At 53.2% G+C, this 23224-nt stretch overlaps 1 protein-coding gene across 2 annotated transcripts; it reads right to left on the bottom strand.

The window, feature by feature from the left end:
* Window positions 1-108: 108 nt before the first annotated feature.
* On the bottom strand, window positions 109-23031 carry CAD (carbamoyl-phosphate synthetase 2, aspartate transcarbamylase, and dihydroorotase). Of its 2 annotated transcripts, none has more exons than XM_019735367.2 (44): window positions 22786-23031; window positions 22396-22535; window positions 20451-20580; window positions 19403-19545; window positions 19088-19229; window positions 18199-18370; window positions 17836-18021; window positions 17542-17654; window positions 17079-17224; window positions 16672-16803; window positions 16299-16532; window positions 15942-16163; window positions 15550-15738; window positions 15171-15295; window positions 14868-14998; window positions 12129-12241; window positions 11455-11699; window positions 10991-11237; window positions 10527-10625; window positions 9798-10022; window positions 9529-9711; window positions 9104-9322; window positions 8633-8800; window positions 7844-8026; window positions 7638-7742; window positions 6944-7183; window positions 6640-6721; window positions 6184-6350; window positions 5877-6041; window positions 5588-5719; window positions 5166-5367; window positions 4609-4799; window positions 4389-4529; window positions 4068-4169; window positions 3526-3622; window positions 2847-2891; window positions 2578-2750; window positions 2397-2471; window positions 1688-1900; window positions 1385-1510; window positions 1062-1217; window positions 874-975; window positions 576-670; window positions 109-466 (listed from the first exon to the last, which is right to left on the bottom strand). In XM_019735367.2, the coding sequence occupies exons 1-44, from the start codon at window positions 22865-22867 to the stop codon at window positions 364-366; spliced, it is 6681 nt and encodes a 2226-aa protein (XP_019590926.2). In that variant the 5' UTR covers window positions 22868-23031; the 3' UTR covers window positions 109-363. The 2 variants fall into 2 exon arrangements, with proteins under 2 accessions (XP_019590926.2, XP_019590927.2); XM_019735368.2 differs by having other exon boundaries at window positions 2578-2747; window positions 22786-23008.
* Window positions 23032-23224: the final 193 nt, after the last annotated feature.

The following is a 23224-nucleotide window of genomic DNA, read 5'->3' as shown; positions in this document are numbered from 1 at the left end:
CCCTGGCTAGAGCAAGAGTCTGCCAGTTCTTGTTTTCTAGAAGAAAGCTCTGCCTATTACACTTAGCATCCTGTGCCGAAGCCAGGATGCCCGCAAGGAAGCAGGAACTAGAGGCAGCTAAGCTGTTTATTATATCAGTAGAAAAACTGTACAGAATTGAGGTGCAGTTAGGGAGACAGGCTGACCCTTAGGCTGGAGAGCTCCAGACCAGTCCAATGTCTGAAGTGTAGTCTTCATGTGTATGCATGTGAGCTATCTGAATGCCCCACAGCACCTACTAAGTGTGCAGCCCCCGTGGGGGGCACCGGAGTCCATGCCCAGCAGCTGGGCCAGCCTGCCAAGAAGAGGCTGAGGAGCCGGGCCCTAGAAGCGGCCCAGCACAGTAGCTAAGAGAGCCATGCGTATGTACATGCCATTCTCGGCCTGGCGGAAGTAGGCTGCCCGGGGGTCCGAGTCCACCTCCACACTGCAAGAGAATGAAAGGCGTTACCACGCAGCCCCAGACGGCCTATCTAGGACTACGTGCCCTCTCACAGCCAGCCCCCAGCGGATCCTCAATTTTGACGCTATGTCACCTTATCTCATTGACGCGGGGCATTGGGTGCATCACCACCATCTTCTTCTTGGCCCGGGTCATGATGTGGGGAGTGAGGATGAACTGGCCAAAGCACTGCGAGGCAGACAGGGACCCTGTGAGCACCTCAGGGCAGGGGTGGCTATGAGGCCACAAGCCGGGGCTCCCCTGGGTCCCATCCACATCCACAGGCTATCGCAGCTGAGGGGCCGAGACCACACTCAGGCAGCCCAGCCTTCCTGGCTGAGCCGGGATGCCAGCAGCGGCAGCCCCGGCTTGTCCCTGACCGTGGCACTCACAGCTTCATACTCCTGGGTAGAGCCGAAGCGTTCCTTCTGGATTCGCGTCATGTAGAGCACATCAGTGTCGGGCAGCGCGTCCTCAATGCTCTCAAATTCCTCCTGAAGGGGGAGGCCGAGGCAGGGTGAATGCAGTGCCAGGTTCTGCTGGCCTGACCCATGTCCCCCATGGCCTCCCAGGGTCTCACCTGCTTGGTGCCACGGGAAGCCACAAAGGTCCGCACGCTGGGTGGCATGCGCAGGCTGGGAGGCGCCACATAGCGCAGAGTGACACGGTACTGGGTGAGCAGGCAAGCCAGGGAATGCACTGTGCGTCCATGCTTCAGGTCGCCCACCATTGTGATCTAGGGGAGGAACCCAGTCACCAAGAGGGCCCCCACATTGAGCACCTCCTGGCTCCCATTTCCAAGCTTTCGGCCTCAGGACCAGGATGCAGTATGCCCTGGAATGGAGGAACTACTTCCCAACTGCCTCCCTTGCAGACTTTCCCCTGCCAGGCCGACACCCTCACCGTCATGCCGTTGACAGTCCCCAGCTCCTCCCGGATGGTGAAGATGTCCAGCAGGGCCTGGGTGGGATGCTCCCCGACGCCGTCCCCAGCGTTGATCACTGGCCTGCGGCAATGCTTGGCTGCCAGCTGCGAAAGGGGGAACGAGGAAGGAGACTCCTGTCTTCTGCATCTCCCTGCCTCAGCCCTGCTCTTCCTGGGTCCCCTCGCTCATCTGACCCAACCCGAGACTTGCAGTCACAGAAAATGTGAGCAGAAGGGACCATGTCCCTGGGTGCCAGGCACAGGTGCACAGGCCAGCCTTACCTCCACTGCTCCGGGCTGGGGGTGCCGAAGCACCACGACATCAGCGTAGCAACTCATGGTCTGCACGGAATCAGCCAGGGATTCGCCCTTCTGGACGGAGGACGTGGCTTCCGAGAAGCTGAGCACAGAGCCCCCCAGGCGGGCCATGGCTGCTGCAAAGGAACTGCTGGTCCGGGTGCTCGCCTCATAGAACATGGAAGCCATCACCTTCCCCTGGGGGGAGGGCATGTGTGTTCATCTTCGGGAACACACAGGCTGCTTCTTGCTATCCCAATTTACACAAAGGGGTGCTGAGAGAATCCTTCTCCCCAAACCTCCCCACCTGAACTTCCACCATTTGTGTCACTCTGAGCTAAAGGCTCTGCCTCCAGAAAGCCATTGGTAAGGGTTGGAATGAGACAAGGCAACGTGCTAGCTCTCTCCCGTGACTACATCAGCACAGGCCAGGTGACCAGGTGAGCAGGCTGATGAGCTGGAGTTCAAGGCCTCACGGGTCAGCTGCACGCTGCTGGGAGGACAGACGGGGGTGGGGTAGGGCTGGTGGTGGGGCTGTGGACGCAGAGCAGTAGGCCCTTCCCGAATAGAGATGGCTGAGTTACCGTGAGCGGGGGTTCGGACTCACACCAGGGAGGGAGGCCCCTCCGACCCCTTGAACAGTCCTGCTGACTGACAGGGGCCGGGACCTTCAGCCCACAGCCCTGCCCCTGACCTTGAGGATGTCGAGGCTCCGCTCCTTCTGCACCATCATACGCAGCGTGTGGGCCACGTTGAACAGGTGAGACATCTACGAGAGAGCCCAGTCAGCTGGAGGCAGTGGCCACCGGGGTCCTGGCCCCAACTTGCCAGATCCTCAAAGCTCTGGGTGTCCCCATCGTCCCTCGCCCAGGCACCTGATCCTTGGTGAACTGCTGGACGGACAGGATATGTTGGCCCACTAATGAGTGCAGCAGGGGTGAGGTCTGGGGGTGCAGCAGGCCAGGGGTCCCCAGGTTCTGGGGTGATGCCTGTCTAGGTAGTGGTGGTGGAGGATAGCAGGTGCCATCAAGAGTTCCCATGAGCTCTGCTGCGAGGGATGGGGCAGAAGAGGCTGGTCAGAGGGTTCCTCCTACCAAGGCCAGATCAGGTCCCCAAGGTGAGCGTGTGCCGGGGGGTCTCTCACCTGGCTCAGCTACCTTCCGAGAGGCCTTTTCCTTAGGCTCCTCAGCTGCAAAGAGGGCAACAGGGCAGATGTAAGCCTGTGGCTGAGGTCCGAAGAGCCCCCACTTCCCCAGGACTCCGGATCAGCGTCTGTGTTAAACCAACTCACACCACTAGCTCGAGCAGGTTAGGGGAGGGCAGGAAGGACTACAGCTCCAGGGACACACAGGTGGTTTCCCACAGGGGCAGCTGTGTGTGAGCAGTGGTCCTCTCCCTTGGCCCTCCCAGGTGGCACAGGGATCCTACGGAAGGGGAACGCCAGGCTCACATCCACCAACCACCTGGATTTACCCCAGGCTCAGCTGCCCCGCGGGAGCCCAGCTCCCAGGAGGAAGAATGCAGCTGACCCACAACAAAAAAGGGCCTGTGAGAAGAAGCTGTGGGATGCTTACCTCACGCTAGGCAGACTGATTTAAGCAAAGGAGAGTACAGTGGGTCAGCGTTGGGTGAGGGGATGGTGGGAAGAACAGGGTAAGTGGACAAAGAAAAGGTGCTGGGAGGGGAGGGCCTGGATCAGTTCCTAGGCCAATGAGCCCCCAACCCTGGTCCCTCTGGGACACGGGCGGAGAGGAGTCCATCCGTCCCTACGCATCTCTAAGTCCAGCTGGCCAACCTTCCATGTCATGAGACCTCTCTTTTACCTGGCAGACCTGGGTCTGAGGCTCGGTGGATTCGGGGTGGCAGGTGGAAGCGGCCATCGGGCAGCCCTGGGACGGCCCGGCGGGGCCTTTCAGGTGTCTGGAGAGACAACGTTGGAATAGCATTTTGAAAATTACTGACCCAACCCCTTCTCAAATTCAATCCCTTACAAAAAGCCAAAGTGCTCACTGTCCACATGGATCCCATTCTCCATAATCTCCCCATAGCTCCATCCTTCTGCTATGCTGTCCTCCACAGGGGCAGACACACCGGCCTCTTAGAGGTGTGTGCTAGCCCCATGACGGGCCCCCAGATATATCTCTGGTTGGGTTAGTGGGCCTATGTTTCTCATAGGTGGCCTCCTACACTGAGAGTTAATTCTGTTTTTGCAGTAGACAGTGGTAGATAGTGGGGTAGTGGGGATTTTAACTGTTAAGTGGAGAGCTTTCTGCCTCTGAACCACTGATGAAAATGTTTATGCCATGAGCCCTGCCTCTGGCTGCAACCTCCAACACCCCACCCCAGCCACGAGCAGTGTGGGTACCGTGGTGATCTCACTGGTGGCAGGAGCTGAGGGTGTGAGCTGGGGAACAGCCCCCTGAGGCCACTTGCGTACATCCTGTCCGTAGCCTGGGGGCACCAGAACCTGCAGACAGAGGGCAGGGGAGGGCGAGTGAAGAGCGGGCAGAGAGCTGGACTGGGATCCTGAAGGAGTAGAAGGCAGCAAGAACAAACGCCCCGGGGGACCTGTGCCCACCCACGTAAAGGCATCTGGAAGGAGTAGTGGGACCACGCAGATGTGCTGGGGTGGGATGAAAATGGCAGTGAGGTCACAACTGGGACTGGGCACGGGCCACACACGTACCTGCCCGTCGATATAGGCCACCTCCCCTCGTAGGACCACACGTCGGACGGTGCCCTTCACTTTCTGCCCCTCAAAGGGTGTCCAGTGGGCCTTGGAGAAGGGCATGTGGCCTGGGACTGTCCATTCATGCTCCAGATCCACCTGACCAGAGTCACAGGCCACGTCAGGGCAAGGCCACAGCACGGGACACACCCCCACCCCTGGGGCCTCATCCACACACCTCCACGTAGGTGTCCTCCTGCAGGGGCAGGTGAAAGATCCGCCGGGGGTTGTGGTGCAGCCGCTGCAGCAGGTCGTCCAGACTGAGCCGGCCCTCGCTCACGGCGCTCAGCAGCAGAGGCAGCATGGTCTCCAGGCCCGGGAACCCCGGGGGGGGCCTGGGCCCACACTTCTCCTCCAGGGTGTGCGGTGCTGGGAGGACGAGCATTCCGCTCAGCACCCATCACCGCCACATCCGGGGAGTCACACATGCCACCAGATGGCCACCTCACGCTCAGCCCTGACACTAGTGCTTCTGGGAATCAGAAGATAGGGACACAGACTGCCATCTTCTGGGGCCCACACCTTCTACCCATGTCCCCTTGTTTACGGTTTTACTCATTTGCTCACTATTTCGATGTGCATTTATCAAGCACCCTCCACAGACCAGCCACTGCATTAGAGGCCGGTAGGACACATCACGTCCCAGTCCTCATGGAGCCAGAGTCCTGGCCCAGATTCCTCGAGCTGGGCCATGGGCTCCGCCGGACAGAGGAGGTACGTCTGGGGCCCTCTCACCGTGGTCTGAGGCAAAGCAGTCGATGACAGCCATGTTCTCCCATAGGGCCTCCACATCCTGGCGGGAGCCAAGCTCAGGCCGGACCTCCCCCTTCCCAGGCCCCAGGCGCTCCAGGTCATCGTGGCTCAGGAATAGATGGTGGGGTGCCACCTCACAGGTCACTGGCAGGCCCCGTGCCTTTGCAGCTTTAATCAGCAGGATCTGGGGGGGGCGGGGAGCGGGGAGATCTAGAGGCCTCTCCCTATGCCCTGCCCTACAAAGTCCCCGCAGCCAGCACCTGCTTTTGGAAAGTTCTGGGGCAGACATGCTAAGGGTGCTGGTCCAGGCTTCCCTGACCCTCCACTGCCCACAAGCACTCCCCTGACCTCTTGGAGTTTCTGGGAAAGCCATAGGGGCACCAGGAAATCCGGTGCACCCTCACCTCCTCTTTCCGTGCCACGTGACAGATGTGCACTGAGCGCTGGGTCAGTTGGGCCACCATGAGGATGGCGGCAACACTCTGCCGCTCTGCGTGGACCACAATGGGAAGGTGGGAAGGCCACGTCTCAAAATGCTGGGGGCAGAGAGAGTTTTCAGGGAGTGCGCAGGGCCCTGGATTCTCCATGCTCATCAGAGCTCTCTTGGCTCCACGCTGTCGTCAGACCACGTTGTGGACTCCTCCAGCCAGGAGGGTTTGTCCGGCTGCCTCCTCCCACATGCCCACTCCCTACCTCCATCCACTGGGCCACACTATCCAGGCGCAGCTCTGAGAAGGTCTCATTAAGGTAGAGCTTCAGGCCCGCAGCAGAGGCAGCCACAGCACCCAGCGTCCCTGCATTTTCTGACGAGGCTCCGAGGAATAAGGCATAGTCACAGCGGGCGCCCGCCTCTGCCAGCTGGAGAGGATACGAGATAGGGCCCACTGGCATCCATGTGGCCTGGGCCCCTAGGGTGGTGCAGAGGGAGCAGTGCTCACGGAGGCAGGGGAGGAGGATGGGGGCACGTGGGTTACCATGATGCAGGAGCTCAAGGCCTCACCTTCTGCGCCAGGGCCAGAGCAGGGCCATCGACGATGGGGGGCCGGGTATTAGGCATGGCACACACCATGGTGACACCTCCAGCCAGGGCGGCGGCTGTGCCCGAGGCAAAGTCCTCCTTGTGGGTCCCACCTGGTTCCCGCAGGTGCACATGGATGTCAATCAATCCTGGAAGAACATGGAGGTGGCAAGATTAGAGGAAGACTCAGAGACACGAGGGGCATCAAGGAGGTGAGTTGGGGCGGCAGGAAAATACAAGTGAGAGGTGGTGAGGTTCCTCAGTCAAGGGCACCACGGACGGAAGAAGAAAAGAGCTCAAAGTGAGAGATTCTGGGGCCTCCATGCTCTGTGCAGTCAGCGCAGGGAGTGGCCCCACAGCCAGCTTTCACCACACCCGGGGTCTCTGCGCCAGCTGTGACCAGTGTCCAGAAGGCAGGTTCTCCTGAGGTGAACTTACCAGGTAGCCGCACAAGCTTCTGGGAGGTCATGCAGTCAACGTGTACCTTCATGGGAGGGGTTGGCCCGATCTGGCCTAGGGCCTGCAGGTGGAAACCATGGTCAGCGCTGACTTACAGGCATCCTAGAAGTTGTAGGTAGGGACCGAGTCCCCATAAACCAGGCTCCCATCTCTCTAGACCCACAAAGCTTGATTATTAGCATGGCTGCTTCATACTAAGATTTCCCAACTCCACGATTCTTACTTCTCCCTCCTCCCCCAATAACACTGGCTGTGTCCCCCTTGGCACCTAGGTCTCAGTTACCTCCACAAACAGTTTGGTGCACTTGATATCGATAATGAGGGGCACGGAGAAGTCAGCGGCCAGACGCCGGGTGCGGTAGCCCTTGGTGACGAAGGACGAGAGACGCCGGCCCCCAGCCCCACGCATCGACAGGTTGATCACTAACTCAAAGTGATTCTCAGCCAACTGCTCCAAGATACTTCGCTGAGGTGGGCACTCACCGTCCACTGCCTCCTCAAAGTGCCAGTCCACAGCTGTGACCTGTGGCCCAACATAAGGTCATGGCCAACCTGAGGCTGGCAGGGGTCAGGAAGGCCAGCCTGAAGGGAGGGCGAGGTGGCCCAGGAGCCATGAGGAGGACACTAAGGACCGACAGGGTGGGGACCAGGCCGCCTCTATGTGCTACTGGCAGAGTCTATTTCTTGACAAGAAGGATGATCTAAGCTTGGTTACCAAGGGCTCTGTGCAGTACGAGCCCACACACATTATACATATAGAGATAAAATTCTCCAGGAAAATAGATCAAAATGCTAACAGTGGTGGAAGGATTGTCAAGGACTTTTTTCTTTGCTTTTCTGCACATTCTATTTGCTCTACAAGGAATATACATGATTTGTACAATGACTATCAAGGCAGAGGAAGAGGGAGAGAATTCTTTGGTGCTTCCACACCTTGGCAGGAAGGACAGTGTGGGGTGGTCGTGGAGCCCCTGTACCTTGAGGCCGTGCTCAGTATAGAAGTCCGCAGTACCCAGGCTGGCATAGAGGCTGTAGCCCAGGCTCTCCAGCAGCCGAACAGTCGGGAGCAGCTCACTTTTGTTCTGAACCAAGCAGAAAGAGGATGAGGTTGTTTCCTCCATCTTCCACTTCAAGGTCAGCCCACGTGCCCCACCTCTCCGGGCGATCGCCCTGGATTCTGTACCTTATAGCTGCCAATGGTCAGCAAGATGTTCTTCTTGGGGATCTTAAAGCCAGTGCTTAGCATGGCCTTGAGGTAGGCTTCGCAACGACTCTCTCCAAAGCCGGCCACTTCCCCAGTACTGGTCATTTCCACACCCAATACCACGTCAGCACCCGCCAGGCGGGAGAATGAGAACTGGGGCACCTGAGGGAGCGGGATGTGAGAGAAGCCAAGGCATGAGGGGCCCACCTCCCCTCAGCGGGAGAGGCAGCCACGGTCCCCTCTCCTCGGTCTCATCCAAACAGTGGGGTTAGCCTGCCCTGCCACTGCTCTGTATGCTCTACACCCATCAGCTAGCTGCTTCCCAAACACATTCCAGGCCTCCGCTCAGCTTCCAGTCGGCTATTTCCTGGCCTCGGAACACTTCCTCAACAAGCTCTGCCAATCAAACATGCTGACGACCCTTTAAAGCTCAATTCAAACACCACCTCTTCTCTCAAGCCTTCCCAGGAAGTGGCATCTCCCATCAGTAAACTCCTTTAGCATTTTGTTTGTATCTCCCCGTTGTAGGTTTATCACACACTGTTCTATACACAAGCTGTTTTTGGACCCAACTCCTGCCTCCCACTACTAGAGTGTAAGCTCCTAGGGGACAAAAGCCATCTACCACCCTTATGGTCCAGCAATGCCCTGCCCATTGCAGGTCTTCGGTTTACGTGTTGACTGACGTACAGTCTGTGCGGTGAGGGAACTCTCTCCCACTGTCTCCCTATTGTTGACTGTGAACTTCAGGGTTTCGATCCCCCTTACCTTGACCCCCACGACGCCAGAGCCGGTCATAAGCCCCACAGGCTCCACTTCTTCCCCCATGATGACCCGTGTAGCCAAGGCTACTAGGTCTACACCTAGTGTCTTGGAGACGAAGGGGAAGGAGCGAGAGACACGCACGTTGCATTCAATAACTTTCAGCTGGTCATCCTGGGGCAGAGAGGGATTGGTCAGGCCTTCTCCCAGCTGGGCTTGCTGACACCACCCCACTGACCTTGACTCTTCCCCTCGCTCACCATTCTGTGGGCAATCAACCTGGGATAGGGGTGAGGGTGACCGACTGTCACAAACCCTGACAACACTGGGGGCCCCAGCTATCACCCCTTCCCTCCAGCCTTCCTGCCTACACTCATGAGGGCAGGAGACAGCGCAGGGCTCCCTGCCCTTGGGGCTGGCACAGAATGAGGAGGCACTGTGTCCCGTTAGAACCTTCCTTTAGCCCCCTCTTCCCACCTTGGCAATGAGCTGCAGATTGAAGGGTCCCGTGACCTGCAGCTCCTGACCCACGGCATGCACGATAGCTTTGATCCGCTCCAGCGTTTTGGCAGTGATGTCTTGCGGAGGGGTCACCAGCGTGGCATCCCCTGAATGCACGCCTGCATTTTCCACATGCTCAGAGATGGCAATGGCTACCACGACACCATCACAGGCCACCGCATCCACGTCAATCTCCTAGAGTGGGGTGTGCAGGGCAGTGGTGTAGGGCAAGGGCCATTTTCTTCTCCCACTTGCCCCAAGATGCTCCCTTCATTTAAGGGCCCCGGTACAACCCATCCTTCCCAGCTACTGTGCCTACACATTTCTGTAGGACCAGAGAGGGAAGTCTTCTCCAGGGCTGGGAGCCTGCCCTCAGAGACTTCTTTGTCTGCAGCCCCCACCTTGGCCTCCTGGATGAACTTGGAGATGACCACAGGGTGCTCCTTGGAGACGGCTGCCGCACTGCTCAGGAAGCGCTCCAGGTCCCCGTCGGTGTAGGCCACGTTCATAGCAGCACCGCTCAGCACATAGGAGGGGCGCACCACGCAGGGGTACCCCACGCTCTGGCAGAACTGGCGCGCAGACTAAGGGAGCAGGGAGCGTAGCAGGATTGGTCATCCTCACCCATGACATCCTCCAGCCTCCCGCTCCCCAGCAGGCCCCAGCCGACCTCCAGGTCACTGAGCTCCCTCCACTGAGGCTGGCTGATCCCAATGGTGTCAAGGAGCCGAGAAAACTTAAAACGGTTCTCAGCCGAGTCGATGGCTTCAGGGGAGGTACCCAGCACCCGGCACTGCTGCCGATGCAAAGCCATGGCCATGTTGTTGGGCAGCTGCCCACCCATGGACAGGATCACGCCTTCAGGGTTCTCCAGCTCATAAATGTCCATCACCACCTGTACAGGAGGAGAAACACGCGGTGGTGACAAGTGGGGTCAGGGACCTGAGCCTTCTGGCTCACTGCTCCTCACCCTCCATCTACTTCTCCTCACACCCTGCAAGTGCCAAAGACTCTGAGGTCAGCCCCCCCCCCCCCCCCCAATGCCCATGACTCCACCTGGAGACACAGGATGTACAGACTGAGGACCGGCGGGTAAGGGGCTGCTGCCCAGAATGTCTGGTTTATAGTCAAATCTCCAGAAGGTTCTTTTTTAAAATTTTATTGGGGAATATTGGGGAACAGTGTTTTTTTCCAGGGGCCATCAGCTCCAAGTCATTGTCCTTCAATCTTAGTTGCAGGGGGCGCAGCCCACCACCCCATGTGGGAATTGAACCGGCAAACTTGTTGTTGAGAGCTCGCGCTCTAACCAACTGAGCCATCCGGCCGCCCCTCCGAAAGGTTCTCAAGTCCCACTTGACTGTGACCACCCAGGCTAACAGGCAGCCTTCATCCCTCTCACCTCAAAAGAGATCTCATCGAAGTAGAGTCGGTCACACATGTCGTAGTCGGTGCTGACTGTCTCCGGGTTGTAGTTCACCATGATGGTCTTGTACCCCATCTGTAAGCGGGCGGGGACAGCTATTAGTGATTAGGTGGGAGAAGAGCATGGAGAAGCCAAGCCAAAGCGTCCGCTTCAGAGAGCACCACCTCAGCTTCCTGAAATAGCTGCACAGGACACCTGGCTTGGGAGGGAAGTAGGGCCCGCAGTGTAGTCATCGGAGAAGTAGGCACAAAGTGTTGGAGAGGTGACACGTGCCCTGTGTGGGGCACAAGATAGCCTAAGGGGACCCCCAACCCAAAGCCCTATAACAGAGGTGAGGAGTAGCAATTAACAGGAAGCGCAGGGTTCAGGACGGGTGGGAGGCAATTGCTGGAGCTGAACAGAACAGCAGAGCAAATGGTATGAACGACTAGCTCTCGGACCTTTCGGAGCTGCTGGATGCAGCCCACGGCACACCAGTCAAACTCAACGCTGGAACCAATACGGTAGACGCCAGAGCCGAGGACTAGGACATGGGGCGTTCGAAAGGTGAGGTCATGGGTGGTGCCCCAATATGTCAGGTATAAGTAATTTGTCTGGGCTGGCCACTCAGCTGCAACTGTGTCGATCTGTTTCACCGCTGGGCAGATCCCCAGTTCTTGACGCAGCTTGCGAACAGCCAACTCTGTGCTAAAAGAGAAGAGGCAGAAACACAGACCCTGGGAGGGGGCTACGGACTGAGTAGAGTGGGGAGATCCCAGGGCAGGGATCACAGAGGAAAATACCCAGGGACGAAGGTCAGAAGCCTCTAACGTTTCCTACTGCCTCCTTTCTGAGGGCCCCTTGCTGGTACGAAGGTTCTCTGCCCCACATTTCTCAGCCTGGGGCCCTTACCGCCATCTCTCACCTCAGAACCGCAAGGGCAATCTGCTTGTCTGAGAAACCAAGGCGCTTGGCCTGGTACAGCAGGTGTGAGGGCAAAGGCTGCCCACGGTGCTTTTCTAGCAGTTGGGCGTGTGCGACGATTCGCTTCATTCGGTGCAGGAACCAGCGGTCAATGCGTGTGAGCTCATACAGGCGCTCCACCGAGTAGCCAGCCCACAGAGCAGCTGCCACCACAAAGATCCGCTTATCTGTTGGAGTCTCCAACTCCTAAAGAGAGGGCAGACGGACGGATATGGAAGGACTGCGCTGAGGGTAGGAGATGGCAGAATGTGAAGCAAAATGTTCCCAGTCTACTGGCAGCACCTCAGGAAGCCGGACCACGTGAGTGCCCCCAGAGCTCTGCAGTCACAAAAACCCAGACAGAAGGAGGCTCGGCCGCCTCTGGCTGACTGTGCAGCTTTGAGCAAGTTCCACGACTTCTCTAAACCTCAGTGCCTCATCTATAAAAACAAGTCGAATAATCCATCCTCATCTAATGACAAATGAGATGACATCACAAAATTCTCAGCAAAGTGAAAACACAGCAAATGTCCAGTAACGATTGCTGCCACTATTACTGGTAACACACTCCTGGGCTGAGGACAGAGAGCAGCGGGGTCTGTTTTAGGGATATTGCTGGGGAAAGGGGCCGCTTACCATATCGCTGACTGGCTTCACTGTGTGATCAAAGCCCACGCAGTTCTCATCCACCATGCGCAGAGCTTTCTGGAAGGCCTCCTCAAAAGAACACCCAATGCCCATGACTTCACCTGAGGACACAGGATGGAAAAACTGAGGGCTGGGGTGGGGAAGGGGGAGCTGCCCAGAATGTCTGTGGTTTAGTCAAATCTCCAGGGGGTTCTCAAGTCCCATGGTGGCAGGAGCTATGGTGCTTCGTTATTAAGAAATCTTAAACTTTCAGCTCTTCTCCCTGTGATTTTCATGTTTCATGTTTATTGGTGAATATGGAATTAAAATACCTACAATGGGCATGTGGATATTGGAACATGTTACAGTTCATCACAGTGGTCCAATCATTAACGGTTATCCAGTTATTTGGTTAGTTTTCTTCATCCTCGTATTGTGAAGACACCATCTGAAATCTGTCTCATCCCTTAAAACTTTTTATAAGTTTAGATAATAAGATGATCCCACTACTCCTTGAATCCACCCAGAGCTAATCACATTTACTACTATCACTTTAGAGCATTTCTTCCAGGATTTTTTTCACATGTAGGTTTTATACATGCTTATAGCATATGTTTTATATATGATTATAGTATGTACACAATTTCCATCCTGCTTTCTCCCCCATCATAAGCATGTCCCCACATTGCTATGTGACCTCATAACCAGCAGCTTAATTCCTGTGTGATTTACCACAGTTTGCTCACTTACTGAGGGACATTTAACTCCGAAGTGTTCATCATTCTCAGTGAGGCTGTGATGTTTTCTGTGCTTTGGATTACCTTTTTTTGTCTCTTGAGGATAAATTTCCAGAAGTGCAGGGCCAATCGGTAAGAGAAATTTCCTGGCCTTTAATAACTATTATTTGCGTTATAGAAATGTGTGCTTTACAATTCAAAGTATAAGTTTAACCAGCCTATTAAGAAGTGTGTATCATCATTTCAAACAATTTTTGCTAATAAGCAAAAACGTTATCTCATTTAACTAGATTTCTACTTACTAATAAGAAAAATCCCACCCCCACCCCACTGCCCCCCAGTTAGTTACCGATTTCCTCTTCTGCAAAGTTTTGTTCATGTCCTGTGACAATTTCCCCTAGGGTCTCCAAGTATTCTTCCCAACTGTATTTCTCTATTTACAATCCTACTAACATTTCTTTTAAAATGTTTAAGACACCAAAGTGCTAACAGTATTAAGGAAGTGGACTGTGAGTGATTTTACTTAATTCCTTTGTCATGTGGTTATATTATGTAAGTTTTTGTTTTGGGTAAAAACTTTTATTTCTTTTTAACCAAAATAAAAACTCAACAGGCTCATATGTGCATGCCCAGAAAAATTCTAGAATCACATATATACCCAAATTAATCCCTGTGTGACAAGATTACAGGTGACTGATTACTCTTTGGTTAAAGTATCTTTTGTAGTTTCTCAATGATCCATGTATCTTATTGTATAATGAAAGTTACAAAAAGCTACCAAAACAGATCACATTCCAAGAATACCTGACTAAACGTAAAACACTGAAATGTATCATTTAGGAATCAATCTTTGACTGTCCTATTTTTTTTTTAAGTTTATTGGCGTGACATGATTGTCCTATTTTCAATCCACTTCTTTTAGCCACAATTTAATTATGGCATCATTCCCATGTTTATTATAATTTTCATATAACAGCAATTCATCTCCAGAAGGAACAACTTGGCAGTCTTGTAAGGTTTCTAAAAATTCTGAAATAATATCTGAGTCAGACTCACTTGTTTCAAGACGACCATTGCTCTTAATGGAAATTTGGAGCACAGTGACATACTCTATCCTTAGCTGGTGGCACTTTGGTTCGTGCACATGCTTTGTCTGGGCTGAAATGTTTTAGAGGACAGTCTAAGGCAACTTAAAAGGATACCATAGGGAAGCATATTAACGCAATTCCAGCATACTCTACCACTGCTTGGAGGCTGACTGCTCAACCCATACACTGTTCGCTATTAACTTTTCTTGTTTTTATGAAAAACGTCTCTGAAAACCTGCTCTGATATTATACACTGTTAAAAAAAAAAAAATGTCATTTAGTGATGATGACAGAAAGTGCCCAGAGAAGGGGACGTGCTAAGCATGGCTGCCACTGTGCTGACTTGGATTTAGAAATGTTCACAGGAAAACAAGTCACTGTTTCCCCCAAGCCTCAGTATTTAAACTAGCACAGAAAACAAAGTGTCACTGCCATTAACAGCCTAAGGGCCAAGGGCAAAATGCCATGAAATGCTGCAGGTGGTTTCACAGAACTGGTCTCACTACAAGAGGAACACTAGCAACCAGATCTAGTTTTCAGTTCTGGCTCTGCCCTCTCCTCAGCCATGACACTTTCCTTCTGTGGGCACCTCAGTTACTCAAAGATAAAATGAAGACAGTTGAGATCGTCTGATGGTTATCACCCCACCCCAGGGATTCTGACATGCCATCTGGGAGTGGAGGTGGCATGTGTATTCTCACATAGATTTCCAGATGCCTTTCATCCCCACTCCTCGTAAGGATTATTATCTTAGTTTGAAATTTCCCTATTAGCTCTGTCCCTGTTAGTTACCAAGAAGCTGCTAAAATAGAAGCTAAACGGCCATGCCAGGGAACTAACTCTATGACATTCTAGGTTCTTGGGATGGGTGGGACCCCATAGGGTGATCTGGAGAGGGGTCTCTTGGGGTGTGTCTCTCTCACCAACACTCTTCATGCAGCTTCCGATTTTCGTGCTGACACGGAGGAACTTGCTGAGGTCCCAGCGAGGGATCTTCACCACACAATAATCTAGGCTGGGTTCAAAGGCTGCTGTTCCCCCTGTCACCGAGTTCCTGGGAGCCATCGGGTGGGGGTGCCAGGAGGGCAGAGTTGAAGACATAAAGGGTGAGCTCCCAGACAGTTTTCTCCATCCCCACCATCCAGGCCAATGGCCTTTTCAGTCCATGAATGTATTATTCAGCTCTCCACCCCCGTACCTCCCCGATCTCTACCCCACCCTTGTACCTGAGCTCAGGCAGAGGGATGCCCAATGCCAGCTTGGCTGCCACATAGGCCAGTGGATAGCCTGTGGCCTTACTGGCCAGGGCAGAGCTACGAGAGAGCCTGGCATTCACTTCGATGATATAATACTGCAGAGACAGAGAACAGAGAAACAGTCTTAGGTAACTGGCCTAGAAGGCCCACCGAGGAGAGATCTCAGAAAGGGAAGAAAATAAAGCCCTTCTCAAAGTAACAAACAGCACCCCCAACCCCCACGCCCCAAGCCAACCCCAACAAAGACAATTCTGGCTTCGACTCCAGAAGTCCTCTTGGCTTTGAGGCCCCAAAATTATGGAAGGAGGTCCAACAGCTAGAATATCAGCTCCAGGGCCTCGAGTCTCACCTGCTCAGACTCGGGGTTCAAGGCATACTGCACATTGCACTCCCCGACAATGCCCAGGTGCTGGGTCACCTTGATGGCTGTCTGTCGCAGTAGCTGGTACTCCCTGTCATTCAGTGTCTGGCTTGGAGCCACCACTATGGACTCACCAGTGTGGATGCCCAGTGGGTCCAAGTTCTCCATGTTACACACCTGTGAAGGGAGGGGCCCCTGGAGGTCACTGCCAAAGGCAGTCAGGAGAGACAGGAGGCCGCATCCCAGGGTCCGGTTGCCTCTGGGGTTGCAGCCATCCTGGGTCTGAGGGACACTGAACCCTCAAAGGTCTCAGCCCTGGCCTCTGCTTTTACAAGAGCTCGTGCTACCGGACACTCCTCTCACCCTCCTCCATCACTCACCGTGACACAGTTGCCATAGGCGTCTCTCACCACCTCATACTCAATCTCCTTCCAGCCCTTCAGGGACTTGTCTACCAGCACTTGGCTGGTATGGGCAAAAGCTGGGGCCACGAGAGAAGAGAGCTCCTCCTTGTTAGATGCAAAGCCAGAGCCCAGGCCACCCAGCGCAAAGGCTGCACGCACCAGCACAGGGTACCCCAATCGCTCAGCGGCTGCCTGGGCCTGCAACAAGCAGAAGAGACAAACAAACTAGTCAGGCCTCGACTGCTTGCTTTGCAGAGGGCTCCTGGACCCAGAGAAAATAAGATACAAAGAAAATGACACCATTCTATCTGCCCCCACAACCACCCCGCAAACCTGTTCGAGAGAATTTGCCGCCTCACTGGGGGCCACATGCTCTCCAATCTCTGCCATCCTGGAGGCGAAGGCTCGCCGGTCCTCAGTCAGCTCGATGGTCTCCACGGGGGTGCCCAGGACCCGGACACCGTACCGAGCTAGCACTCCAGCCTTGGTCAGTTCCACACCACAGTTCAGAGCTGTTTGGCCTCCAAAAGTCAGCAACACACCATCTGGGCGCTCATTACGGATCACCTGAGGGAGGAGAGGAAAAACAGGCATTAAGACCTTGGGGTTAGGGAATGGATCGAAGAAGTTCAGAAACTCAGAGGGATCACAGGATCTCCCCGCCCACATGGGTCCTCTCCTCAGGCCAGCCTTACCCCCATCGTACCTGAGTTACGTAGTGCGGTGTTATGGGAAGGAAATAGACCTTGTCAGCCAGCCCCTGGGAGGTCTGCACCGTGGCGATGTTGGGGTTGATCAGCAATGTCTGGATGTTTTCCTCCTTCAGGGCCTTGATTGCCTAGGGGGACAAAAGTGGCATGTCCGCCTTGATCGCAGAAGCAAGATTTTAAACAGTCTCAGGCAGGTATTTCTTTCTCTTCTTTCCTCCCTCTACTCTTAGTCCCTAACCAACTGCAATTTCACAGCACCTCACCTTTCCGCACCTTCCCCAGATCTCCGTGTTCATTTTCTCCCTCCAACCAGTGTTCATGCCTCAGCCCTTCTCCTTGGAATGGACCTTCTATCCATTCCTGAAGGTCACACACCCAGAGGGGCAGGATGGACAGGACTTACCTGAGAGCCTGAGTAGTCAAACTCTCCAGCCTGGCCAATGGAGAGGCCCCCTGAGCCCAGAATCAGGACCTTCCGTGGTGGTGGAGGCCCAGAGCCTGGTCTGGGAGTCCCAGGAGGACAGAGGCGCTCAACCAGCCGCTCTCGAACTGAAGGCAAAGAAAGTCGTAGACTGTTAGAGCTGAGTGAGACTGGAGAGATCACCTGGATTAACCCTCTCTACAGAAGAATCCAGAACAAGTCAAGCCTCTAATGAGTGGCAGAGTCAGGACCCAAACCCCTCATGACTCAGGAGTTCCTTTCACTAGAAGAAGCATAAACGAATCATCTTGGCTTGATTGCCTTTCCACTCTACCCCCTTAACCTCCCAAACATATATCAGTTTCCTGGGGTGTGTCCAGCTTCTATCCATCCTGGAGCCAGCCCTGTTCTTGGTTTCACAGCCTACACCTACCCAGGTGCTTACCTGTCTGGCCCCCAGGTTTCCCAGCGGTGGCTTCTCTCACAGTTTCCAAAAAGATATCAAAGAGAAGCTCCATATCTGAAGGGCCAGCGTGGTGCTCTGGGTGAAACTGGACACTGTGGAAGAGATTAGATCACAACACCTGTCATCAGCACTGGCCCGGGCACTGGCATGCTAAAAGGTGGGTAGTGGGATGGATGGCTGGGGATCACTACTAAGCTTTACTTCTTGATCTTCCAGTCCCGGGGGCTGCAGAGCTGTGCACGTGCAGTCACTGTCAGAACCACCCAGACTCACCTGAAAAAGGGCAGGCTGTCATGTACAATGCCTTCATTGGAATGATCGTTGGCGTTGGTGAAGAGAGGCAGCCAGCCTGCCGGCAGTGAGTCCGTTTCCACAGCAAAGCCGTGGTTCTGGGATGTCAGAAAGCAGCGCCCAGAGCCTACCAACAAGCATGGCTGGTTATGGCCTCGGTTCCCGTACCTGGAGATGGAAGCATGCTGAGTCACAGGCCCCTTTCACCCTCCTTCACCACTGGACCAAACCCTGCTCTTGTTGTTCTCAGGACTCTCACTAGCCCCCACTCCTGTTCAGCACTAATAAACACCAAGGTTATTCCCCACCCTTCATGTCAGTAGCATGGGCCCTTCCTCTCCCCACCTCATTTTGTAAGTCTTGGCCCCGATGGCTAAGGCCAGCAGCTGGTGTCCCAGGCAGATCCCAAAGACAGGCCGAGGATTCGGCTCAGATAAGACACAGCTCAGTGCAGATATCACGCCAGGATAAGAGGCGGGGTCACCAGGGCCATTACTCAGGAAGAGACCCTCATATTCTGGAGGGGCAGAAAAGATGGCATCAAAACCAGTATTCATGGGCTGGCCTGGTGGCTCAGGCGGTTAGAGCTCCATGCTCCTAACTCCGAAGGCTGCCGGTTCGATTCCCACATGGGCCAGTGGGCTCTCAACCACAAGGTTGCCAGTTCAATTCCTCGAGTCCCGCAAGGGATGGTGGGCTCTGCCCCCTGCAACTAAGATTGAACACGGCACCTTGAGCTGAGCTGCCTCTCGGGTGGCTCAGTTGGTTGGAGTGTGTCCTCTCAACCACAAGGCTGCCCGTTCGACTCCCACAAGGGACGGTGGGCTGTGCCCCCTGCAACTAGCAACGGCAACTGGACCTGGAGCTGAGCTGCGCCCTCCACAACTAAGACTGAAAGGACAGCCACTTGAAGCTGAATGGTACCCTCCACAACTAAGATTGAAAGGACAACAACTTGACTTGGAAAAAAAAAAAAAAAAAGTCCTGGAAGTACACAGTGTTCCCCAATAAAGTCCTGTTCCCCTTCCCCAATAAAATCTTAAAAAAACCCCACAAAACAATAAAAACCAGTATTCATCTAAAGAGACACTTGTCTCCCTTACCATTAGAGCAAAAGGTCTTTTCTCCCATCATCTTCCCTGCAAATCATTTTGACTTTGAGCAACTAACCGAGAGACAGATCTTCCACCCATGCTGTTTGTCTGTGGTCCCATACAGACGCCCAGCTACTCACCCTGGCTGTCCAATGGGTGGTCCCATGGTACCACAGTGACCTCGGCTCCACGCTGGCACAAGCATCGGATCTGATTATACTTGAGGCCACAGTCCAAAGCAAGGATCCGAGGGGTACCCCCTGCATTGAATACCCGTGGAGCCTGAGGAATAAAGGGCCATGGTTGGGAGCTGTGATCAGGGGGTAGAGATTGGCACACACCAACCCCTAACTTGGAGGCCTCTTCTGATTCTCCCTCAAGTGTTCTCCCCAGTTAGGAGAGGAATATCACTACCGTGCTATAGCTTGCAACACTCTCCCACTCCACCTCTGTACCTTAATGGAGACCTCTGGCACCAGGGGGCGGGCATTGGGGTCCAAAAATGACAAGGCTGAAGGCTCTGTCCCATCCTGGACCAGCTTTCCCAGCAGAGACCCTTGCTCTCGCAACTTCTTAGTCAGCTCCCGAGTGTCCACTCCTGTCAAAATACTGCACTCTGAGAGATCACACTCCCCCAACTCAGTCATTCACAAGGTGGAGGCTTCTGGGAGCACTTCCGATCCAGAGCCCTGAGCACACACAGCTGTCTTATAGGCATCAGAATCCTTGGCCATTCTGAAGGAAGCACACTATCACCAAGTATTCTTGCCAAAACTATCACATCTGAATTGCACCATGACTCTAGATCTGTTTACAGAAAATAATACCATATCTATCTGTTTACAGAAAGAGAACATGCTAAATAACACTGCAGCAATGTAATCAACAAAATGCAGACTGTGGGACAGTCCAAAGAAAAACTGACCTGTTTTTGTCAAATAAGTTACAAGGCCTATAAGATTAAAAAGACATATCAACCAAATGCAATGTATGGATCTTGTTTTGATCCAGATTCAAATAAACAAACAGTAAAAAAAAAATTTTTTTTAATTGGGAAAATTTTAAACCTTGCCTGGATATTTGATGACATTAAGGAATGACTGTTAAATTTTTAAAGGTATGATCATGTTAATGGGATCATGTTTTAAAAAGGATTGCCCTTTCATAGATATTGAACTACTTTCTTACGGATGAAATGATACGATGTCTGAGATTTGCTTGAAAATAATCTGGGAGTTACAGGAGTGGTGATGAAATAAGTTTAGCCCTGAGTGGATGACTACGAGCCTGGGAGTTCACTATACTATTCTCTCCTGTTGTATGTTTGAAATTTTCCATGTGAGCGAGAGCTCAAGTCCTTGCCCCAGGCCCCAATCTACACCTTCCAAATCAGATACATTTTATGACAACCTTGGACTCAAGTCCCAATAGTGCACAGAGATCTTCTCTTGATTCTTTCCATCCTGGCACCTGTGCTCTGCCCACACTTGTCTTGTACCATACCTTGCAGGCCAGGTATGCCATGATGCTGCAGCCACTCATGCAGGGTATGGGTGGCACTCCAGTGGCTGGGCGTGGGGCAGCACTCTCCCACCACCAATCCTGCCACATGGATCTCCGAGGATTCAAACCACTGTTGAAGGAAGGAGATCATGAGGAGCCCAGGGCCACATCCCTCCCTAGGTCGTCTTCCCATTGTACAGAATGGAGCCTCTCCTTCAGCCACACTGAGGACCTTAAACCCACCGAGCACCTCATGCTTTTGCCCTGGGCCGCAGATCTATCCCCCGTATGAAACACAGAACACATGGGCCCAGGGTGCCGATTGATCATTTAAAATGACATTTTCCTTTATCCAAAACTGAAATCACAAACCTCCTGTTTGTGAAGCCACCCCCACTCACCTACTGCAGCTTATGCCTCTTCCTTAGAACTCCCCTAAGCTCACTTCATTTCCACTGTTCTTGCTATTTATGTGGTAATATGCATGTGTTTGTGTGTCTTCCTCACAGAACTGTGAACTCAAGAGCAGGGTGACTGATACATGGTAGCAGTCAATAAACACTTCCTGAGAAGTGAGCATGAAAAAAGACAAGGTCCCTGTCATCACAACGTTAATTTGGTACTTAGGGAGCATGAAAATTAACAAGGTAACATGTAAATAAACAAGGTCATAACTACAGTGTGTGATAAAAACAGTGTAAGATAGATAGGTGCACAATACCTTACTAAATAAAAATAAAGGTTCAGGGTATAATACTGGGCATGATTATACCCTCCCTCTTCATAGGGGATTATCATAAAAAGAAAGATAACACAAATTTGTTACCCAACAGATAAGCATTTAATAACTAAACAGAGAAAGAGGTCATTTATGTGGGGGGGAGTGGCATATTTAAATTACATCTGCTTAGTGGTGGAAGGTTTAAAGGAAGATGTATTTTGAGACTGTTCTTTAGGGATTTGAAGGATAGTCTGGCAGAACTCTCTGTGGCCAGGACCAGTCTGCATATGGACCAGCGTGTTTACAGCGTATGTGCCACAAAAGCATCCGTGGTGGTTTGGTGGCTGCAGGAGGCCTGACTCACCCTGGTTCTGTCAAGGCCTCAATTTTACACGTTTATAAAATCAATTTTGTCAGTGTGGTTACAGTTGACAAAGCTGAAGACTGGCATATATTAACCAAGATACTGCATTATAAACTAGAATGAGGTATATTTATAGGTTTGTGATGAGAAATGGTCCTTTCCAGGAATAAAAGTGTGTCCCTTACCTAGAGTTCCCTCTCCCAAGTGTCAGGGTGACTAGGAAGGCAAATTAAGAATTAAAAGCTCCATAAGCCTGGAATCAAGACAAAACAAGTTTGAGAAATCCTGCACCTAGGTTATGGGAACTTCCACTATTAACTAGTGTTGATCTTTGTATTATTTGAACTCTCAGAGGGCAACTTAGTTTCTAAATTCCAGAGGAGGAGGAATAGGGGAAACCTCACTGTGAGAAGAAACTGAGTTTTCTTATCTAGAGGTAAGAGCTCTACTGAAAAGTGGTAGAAAATGAGGCAAAGTAAGGAAAGGTTTAGAAGACGATAAACCAACTTCATTGGTTTAGTAGGTGAACTGGGAAGTGTGTCCCGCTGTCACTGGGAAGGGTGTGACCTTATTTCTAGTCTCTTTCCCACTAATGCATTTCATCATAAAGCATTGCTCCCATCACAGGACTCTGATGCTAAAAAAATGTTCACTGGTTCCTTACGATAGCCCAAACTTTGGCTTGGCCTCCAGCACTGCCTGTTAAGGTACTTAACAAGCCCTGCATAGGTAGTACTTGTTTTATCACTTTGGTGTGTGTCTTCGTTCTTTCCAGGATGCGTAGCAGAATACCAATGTCACCTCACTAAGTTAATTCCTGATTTGAAAAGGAACATAAGGAAAGCATTGTACGTGACTACCTTACTGAGCCCGAACTCATCCACTTCAAATGGGGGAATGCCATAGTTGCCGATCAGAGGATATGTCAGCACTAAGATCTGTGCTTTGTAGGAAGGGTCAGTGAGAGCCTCCGGGTAGCCGACCATGCCGGTTTGAAACACTGCAATAAAAAGGCAGGGCTGGGGCTCAAACAGGGCACCTTTCAGAACACTGACCCGCGCGATGAGAATGCCCCAGTGAAGGCTGCCTCGACCATCAGGGATGAAAGGGGCTGGGCGGGGGACGTGGGCGCTGAATGCGGGTGGGGGGGTTTGCAGGCGGGAAAATGGCGGGGTCTGGGCAGGGCACGCTGGGCAAAGAGGGGCAGCAAAGAGTGGGATGAGGTCGGCAGCCGGCCGGGTCTTGCTTACCCACTTCCCCGGCAGTCGACACAGCGGCCCCAAAGGGCTGGCCCCGCAGGACTGACCCATCCTCCAACACCAGGGTCGCCATGGGAACGGAGCTCAGAAACGTGGGCAGAGAAGCTGGAAGCGCAGCAAGTTTCTCCTATGCTGGAACCACGTGAGGATTGTGCGCCTAGAGTAGGTCCACGTGGCTAGCCGTGCGGGTGCCTATAGCAAGTACCGCGCGGAAAGCGATGGAGCCCCAGGCGCACTGGGAGGTTGCAGACTGCGGCGGCGCGGGCAGCAGACGGCGTGAGGGGCGGGGCCGACACGTAAGGGGCGGGGCCAGGGCGGCTCCGGGCTACGAGGCCTCCGTCTCCCCTGTGCAAAGCCGGGGGAAACCTGAAAAGGAAAGCCGACACACCCAAAGCAGTCTCTCCCATCCCAACCAAGAAACACACAAAGT

This window comes from Rhinolophus sinicus, linkage group LG05 (genome assembly GCF_036562045.2).
Source record: "Rhinolophus sinicus isolate RSC01 linkage group LG05, ASM3656204v1, whole genome shotgun sequence".
NCBI lineage: Eukaryota > Metazoa > Chordata > Mammalia > Chiroptera > Rhinolophidae > Rhinolophus > Rhinolophus sinicus.
This window is presented reverse-complemented; position numbering and strand designations above follow the sequence as displayed.

What these genes read in the sequence shown, in the direction of transcription:
- CAD (XM_019735367.2), bottom strand. Translation starts at nt 22,867, where the DNA reads ATGGCGACCCTGGTGTTGGAGGATGGGTCAGTCCTGCGGGGCCAGCCC. An exon ending in CTCTGGCCCTGGCGCAGAAG is followed by an intron (nt 6,042 to 6,183) that starts GTGAGGCCTTGA and finishes TATCCTCTCCAG; the next exon opens with CTGGCAGAGGCGGGCGCCCG. An exon ending in CTCAGACCCAGGTCTGCCAG is followed by an intron (nt 2,892 to 3,525) that starts GTAAAAGAGAGG and finishes CCCTCTTTGCAG; the next exon opens with CTGAGGAGCCTAAGGAAAAG.